At 37.3% G+C, this 7,616-nt stretch overlaps 1 protein-coding gene across 1 annotated transcript; it reads right to left on the bottom strand.

The window, feature by feature from the left end:
• Positions 1 to 3,007: 3,007 nt before the first annotated feature.
• LOC142548976 (putative membrane protein At1g16860) lies at positions 3,008 to 7,354 on the bottom strand. Its single transcript, XM_075657667.1, has 4 exons — positions 6,530 to 7,354; positions 4,852 to 5,007; positions 3,869 to 4,080; positions 3,008 to 3,466 (listed from the first exon to the last, which is right to left on the bottom strand). The coding sequence occupies exons 1-4, from the start codon at positions 7,286 to 7,288 to the stop codon at positions 3,274 to 3,276; spliced, it is 1,320 nt and encodes a 439-aa protein (XP_075513782.1). The 5' UTR covers positions 7,289 to 7,354; the 3' UTR covers positions 3,008 to 3,273.
• Between the last annotated feature and the right edge of the window lie 262 nt (positions 7,355 to 7,616).

Raw genomic sequence — 7,616 nt, 5'->3', positions numbered from 1 at the left:
AGTCTAGGAATAAGACGTACCGCCACCCCGATTGGGAGAGTAGGTGGGAGACTTGTTACGTCTTATTCACACCGGGATCCCTAGAGTTAGATACGAGTCGAGTCCAAGATATGAATTGATTTAAGTTACTTGTCTTATATTGTTTATGTTTCATAGACTATGGGACATGTTGTTATTGATTTTATTCATGATAGTATGATTCATGATTTATATTGTGTATATGCATGTATACATGTTTTATACTGGGATTTGTTCTCACCGGAGTATCCGGCTGTTGTTGTGTCTGTATGTGTGCATGACAACAGGTGGGACAGGATCAGAGTCGAGACAAAGATGAGAGATCGAGATAGCGTGGTGATTTCGGGCGTAGAAGATTACTAGTGATTTTACATATGATCTGTAGTTTGTATTGAACACTAGTTTGTATAATGATGTAAGGAAACAAGACATGTAGTTGCTTTTATTGAAATAAAATAAAGATGTTGCTTGTATATGATCTATATACAATTGTTTTGATATTAAAAGCAAAATTTTGACCCACATTTTCTAGCAAGAATCCACTTAATCCCAAAGACAATTGAGTTAGAGCCCGGGTCCCCACACTCTTGTATATATAACTTTTATATATACTAAAACCATGGTTACATCCAATAAACTAGGGATTTTTCTATGATATTTAAGACAATAAATTTCATGTAAATATGTTCAATAATAAATGTCACTTTTATTAATAATATTAAAACATAGTTTAATTACAATGCTTTTAGGGCACTGTACCCAACTGGAAATATTCGGAGTTCAGCTGACACTAGCATTATGTTCACTAGCATTGAAGACTTCCTGAACTAAAGTCGGTAGACATCTTATTTGATCACGAGAACATCTTCTGATATGCTTATGCTATATTGAATTGTTTGCTGAACTTTAACTATTTTTCAGTTAGCATCAAATCACTGATACATATAATTTTTCAAAAAAAATTCTTTTTTTTATGATGTCAAACTCAGCAAATATTAACTGCAAATATATGTTCAAGACAAATAAAACGGATCATAATATTCAGTTCACACAGTTTTAAAAATAATTGAAAGGCTCTGTACAGGATGAACGTCTTGAGCTTCTGCCGGAACGTCTCGTCTATCTTCTTCGATGGCTCTAACATTGGAACTTTCCGGCTTTTTTTTTTGAACCAGCCTCCTTGATATATTCAAATAGTTCAGAAATTCGTGCAGATCAATCTGGGCCTACACAGAGGACTTGGGAGCCTCTTCTTCAGGAATGACTTCTTCAACCGTTTTATATTTGCCCGCCCTTACCAGAAATATATGGGTGATGTAGTCCATAACATGTGGCATCTGGAAGGGGAGCTTGCTTTGGAGGTGGTGGATGGGAGTGTTGTTGGTTTTGGGTTAGCTAGTTGGGGGTTCTATTGGCTTGAAGACTTGAATGACAGGGACATTATATTTGGGGTTTATTGGAGGAAGGCTATGTTTGGAGGAGAGATCAGCTATGGTGAGTGTCTTCCTTGGAAGTTTAACCTTGATGGTTCTAGCTTTATATTTTGCGGGAGGAAGGGGTGGGTATAAGTGAATAACAGCAGATCCCTCGAAGGCTGTCTTTTTAGAGTCACTTTAACAGAACCAGATTCCTCTTTGACTTATTTTTGGTTGCATTTTCTTGGGCTTTTCCCAATTCTTTCTTCATGGTGGCCAGAGATTCAGTGGAGATTTTGGAACATAGGGTGGTAATGACATTCACAACACCCAACTTCTTGAGCTTTTCCCAATTCTTTCTCCATGGTTTCATTGGAGACTTTGGGACACATGACCATAACATTCACAACGACCAACATCTTATGTCTGCTCAGATCTTGAGCATCATAAAGATCACAAATTTCAAAAAAAATTGCCGAGCTGAACAACAAAATACAACCTAGTACAATCTACATAGAAAGATCATTTCTGCCAATTACAAGTAGTCGCACTTCAGTTTTACCAGGTGTCCAAATTATTATAATTACTATAAGATCATTCTAAGTTAATATTTATTAAAGTGTTTCATATGTGACCAAATTGATGTACGTATATAATTAGAACTCTAAGAAATAATTAATATACCACAAGAAAACAAAAGGCCCTAATTGTCCTAATTAGGTGTGCCCACCCCATATTAAACACGTGCATCATTTCGACCACCTTTTTAAAAACACTTTAATTATCTTATTAAATAATATCTAATAACAACCAAAAGACTAAATAGAAGAGAAAGAGTAGATATTTATGAGATTGTTTTGCGGATACGGATCGATTTTATTTATATATACTATAAAAAGTAATATTGTTTATATTAAAAGTACCACTTTTTCATAAGTTGGATTGGAAATCACTTACACAAAGTTGATACATGAGACGATATCGCAAGAGTTTTTATAAATTGCCAATTATTGATATAAAAAACAAGCAAAATTCCACAACATAATATCACATAGTATATATGGGAATGCAAATTTTTTTTTAAAACATAAAAGTTTTGGAGTAAGTCTCTTGTTAGACGATCTCACGAATCTTTATCTGTGAGACGGGTCAACCCTACCAATATTCACAATAAAAAATAATACTCTTAGCATAAAAAGTAATACTTTTTAATGGAAGACCCAAATAAGATATCTGTTTCACAAAATACTACCCGTGAGACCGTCTCACACAAATTTTTGTCAAAGTTTTGTCATCCACATAAACCTCTCCCAACAAAGAAGGAGAGACAGTAGATTCAATCCCACGTTAAACAAAAACCTTGGCTCCGATCGTGATTAGATTCAATCTCACGTTAAAACAAAAACCTTGGCTCCGATCGTGATTAGATTCAATCTCACGTTAAAACAAAAACCTTGGCTCCGATCGTAATTAAAAAAAACATCAAAGGTTTAATTACGTTGTATATCAGCATTGGTTCTCGAAGAACACAACATAAAACAGATTAAAAATAGTTTGACCCGTTAAGGTAGATAGAAACATGGGTAAAAATTATTATTGCTGGAGAGAACTCCGAAACTCCTGTACAAAGAATGGGGAGAAAAGGAAATACCTGACGAACTGCATATCTCTACGAAGCATATACAATTTACCAAGAACGTGAATATTTTTACAAGATCTTGCTCTTCATCCAGGAAAGAATACACAGGTTGGCTGTACTCATATCTCGTACCCCTTCATTATGAGACTTGTTCAGTTGTTCTATACTTTAATTGAGCAATTGAAGAAGGCAGTGGTGCATCTATACAGGGATCGCCTCACTATTCTGGTTTTCATCGCTTGTTAACACAAGACCCTCGATGTATGTTGGGAAAAGGCAACATGGCCAGCGGCAGCCTGTTGAAATAGGTTCTGTGGGTGGAACAATCATGACCACATTATCATGGCAACGAATGATCCCCATTACGCTTACGGTACTTCCTTCTTTGACACAACTGCGACAAAATAATAACATATATATAATCAGCTGAATTATAAAGGTTTCATAAACTCATCATGATAATTACTCACTTCTCTTTAAAGACTTAGCCAGTCATCGGGAATATATTTACCTAGACATGTAACTCAATGAACTCTCTGTTTTGGAGATTCTCTTTAATAAGGAGCTGAGATTCCAATGGTATAAATAACATTGACCCCAAACTTCTGCAATGCCTAATTCTAAATATGGCATGTTCAGTTGTGATCTCTCAATTTATTATCAATATGAAGTAGAAGAATACCAATTTTACAGGTATTTTTTGGCAGTTTCAGAGAACACAATAAACATTAATGGTCATTGGGACCATTGTTTCGCACATAAGTATGAAGTGCACCCTTCTAAGCAATTGTCTTACCCTTCTTTGAGGCGCAGCACACGGTCATCACCAGACAAACCTCTAGCGGAGAGCCAGCTTAGAAAGTTTGGAGACAAATCTTTATTATTCTTGGTTACATCCACAATTGTAGTTGGTTTGACAAATGGGGTGACTTTAGCACCATAGCCTGCTTTCACTAAAGCTCTCAATCCAGACTTGAAGTCTGATATATAAAAATCAGCAACGTACTTCTGTTAACAGGGCAAAAAAGCAATCAATTACGGAAATTGAATGGCTATTCTAGTGAATAACTCTGAACTTAAAAGAGTCATGATGATAATGTGATTCTAAACAGTACTACACTCAATTACACACCAAATTTCTTCGTAATCTCAACCAAGAATATCAGAACTATCACATTCTAGCATTTTATGTGACAACGAGACTGAAATCCTGTTCAGGTGCACGAGAGGAAATAAATGGAATCGGTCACTGAACTTGAGGTGAATTGGCTGCCAATAATAACCACAAGACCTATTACGTACAACTGCCGAGTCTAGATTAACATAAATAATAACATGACCATATTCAATATCAAGTTCCATTTATAAGCATGCATTCAATCTCTTAGAAATCAACGGATATATTCAGCAATCAGTTTTCAAATAAAACAGATTATGTATCTTTCATATAATTTGATCACCAGACGATATTTTCAACATATTTATCTCGATGTAATTACAACAATATGAAGAGGACACTATTGTAATTTAAAGAGATTATAAGAGTTTTAGCCTCCTGACCATTATGTCATGGAGGCAAGGCTTTATGGTTGAACCACATAATCGCGTGTTGTGTTCCTCTCTTTGTGTTCCTCTCTCTCCTCACGATATTCCTACTTTTTAAAGTTCAGCACAATCAAATATTGATAGTTGACATAAATGTCCCCGAAACACAACAGGCATAGTTGACAAAGATCCACGTTCTCAATTACATCTAAATCCACATGATTTACAACTCACCTCTGAATGTCTGCATCCCCAAGAGAAAAAACACTGTTTAGTGTTGCTTGGTTTTCCACCGCAACCTCTGTATTCATACAATTCAGACAAAGTGTATACACATCTTGGCACCTTCTGAAATGAAGTTTCGAGAGGTATACTGCCACAAGTAACAACCTACAGTACACATTCACTCTATGATGTAAAGTGTAAGAAAAAACACGGAGGAGAGCAGAACACCAATGTTTAATAAGTTCCAGGTCACGTAGCACATGGTTTTTAAAACACAACAGAAAATGGAGGAGCCGCTGAAGAAGTGAAACTGGTAGAAAGATCCTGGATAATTTGATATTTACCTTCGCCAAGAATAATTTCTCATTATTGACTTTTCCATTGATATATACTGAGATTATAACCACTGTTTCCAAGAGCATGGCATGATAGTAACATGCCACCATTATTTATTTGCCCATTATTAGAAAACTTAAATGGCAACATAAGTCTGAATCGTGATCTTTACCATACTATAACGAAAGGAGATGAAAAAAACAGATAAACAAATAATTGAAATTTTTATTTAGTAAAAATTCTAAAATAGACAATGATTGAAATCCTCCACTTCACTACAAAATTATCTATTATGAGTGTGCAGAAAGACATAGAAGAATTGAAATGCTAAGGATTTTTTCGCCACAAATGTAACGCTATGACTCCATAGCGTCATGGTTTTAGCAAAGAAAGTGCCTATGGTCAATAATTTGTCATTTAGAGCAAGCTTGATTAAAGAAAAGAATCTTTCCCCATTTGCTATTGCAGGAACTCAATTTCCCCACCACTTTTGTAGAGCGACGATCCTAATAGAGCCAATTGTGCAAATTTGTGCTTTTGCATCTTGGACAGAGGGTGTGGCATTTAACTGGTGGAAAACATAATTTTCTGATATCACTTCATCATTTAAGGGCAACAGACATGGATTAACCAAAAGAATAAAGTTGATGCAGAAAGGCTAGGACATGGTGCACTCCAGTGATTCCCCGTGAATCACATATCATGAGTGCGCACAGAGACATAGACGAGAGTTGAAAATTAAGGATGTTCATTTATCTTTTTGCCTCAAAAGTAACGACTATGACTTCGTAATGCTTAAGTAAAGAAGATGCCTATGGTCCATATTGTCATTTATGGAAAGCATAATTAAAGAAATAAGTCTCTTCCCATTCACTATCAAAGAATCTTGATTTCTATACGATGCCGTCAAACCAATATAGAGCAGCAACGCCTCATTAGAACTGAAACCCCACACTTTCCAAATCAAAGCAAAAATATGACATCCGGGAATTCGAACAATTTATGTCAAAAGATTTATTTCAAGAAATTCCTTGTTTCCCGGCTATTACCTGAGATCAAACATGGCAAAAACAAATATTTTGTCCATGGAATAAAAAAAAATTCAAAGTGTGTCTATCCTAAAATACTAATATTCAATTTGGTACATGCCAGATAGTTACTCACTCTCCCATGATAGCCTTCAGGACCAAAATGGTGACTGCTAACCAACCAAACACGAATATATCAAACAATCAATCTCAAATCAGTAAAACACGACAATCGAAAAATCAAATCATCCAAATTAATGAAAATAATTTAGATAGTTTAACATTATGGAAAAATACATCGTAAAAACAGGCAGAAAATTTACCCCAGTAATCTTGACGTACTGCCCATCAACCACGCCCCGCAGCTCAGCATCCGGATACTTGCTTAAAAACTGCAAAACCCCTTGCTTTTTATACGCGAAATTCCATATTATAACCACCACTGCAGGGACAATAAGCGCAACCACCGCAACCATAACCACCGCGTTCTTCACGGCGGCCAAGAGGAACGCGCCAACCACCAACCCGACGACCAACACCACCAGGAACACCCACACGGCAACTCTCGACAACTTATATTCTAATTTCACCTCCTCCTCCCCCAAGCTCGTCACAGCGGCACCGTACATATTTTTATTAAACGAGCTCGGCGCGGAAGGCGTGTCAAGTTGGCCGGAACGGCGGTTGGAGCTGGACGAGCCCAGTGGGACGGATGTAATAAGCCCCGTAGGCTGAATTGGCGTCATGTGCCCGGAGAAGGAAGAGGAGGAGGACTTCTTGATCAATGGTCCAGAGCTGTCGGACTTGCTCCCTAGCTGGCCAGAATTCGAGCCGGATCTGGAAGATCCGCTGTTGGTCTGAGAAGAAGACGGGAGGCGTGAGGGAATCTTGGGGGAAGCCACGGAAGGGTGGTCGCCGACGCCGTGCATTTTTCCAAGGTCGCCGGATTTCTTAACGTCGCCGCCAGTGTACGGAACTGGGCACGACGGCAATGTGGGGTGACGTTCCTTGGGCTTGTGTTCGGATCGACCCGAAACGAAGAGGCCATTGCTCAGTCGGTGCGAAGCTGTTCGATTACTCATGTCTACGAGAAGGGACTGATGAACTGAACAGCAGCTGCCTTGCTTTTAGTTTTAGTGCAGTGGGGACTGCACAGTGTAGCTGACTTTGCAATTACGTAAATACCCTTTTTTTCTTTTTCTAAAATCAAACTTGTCTTTGAAATTACATGGTTCTAAGATGGATCATTTTTCATATACAATATTTTAAAATGTAATATTAATATATATATTCCAAGCGTTTGTGTAACGATCATAGACCATTAGACTGAATCAAAATAAGTCTTAGTCTATACTCATGCATCAATAGTAAGATATTCTACGATTGACAGTGTGTGAGCATGAGCTACGA

This window comes from Primulina tabacum, chromosome 6, assembly GCF_025594145.1.
Source record: "Primulina tabacum isolate GXHZ01 chromosome 6, ASM2559414v2, whole genome shotgun sequence".
Lineage (NCBI taxonomy): Eukaryota > Viridiplantae > Streptophyta > Magnoliopsida > Lamiales > Gesneriaceae > Primulina > Primulina tabacum.
This window is presented reverse-complemented; position numbering and strand designations above follow the sequence as displayed.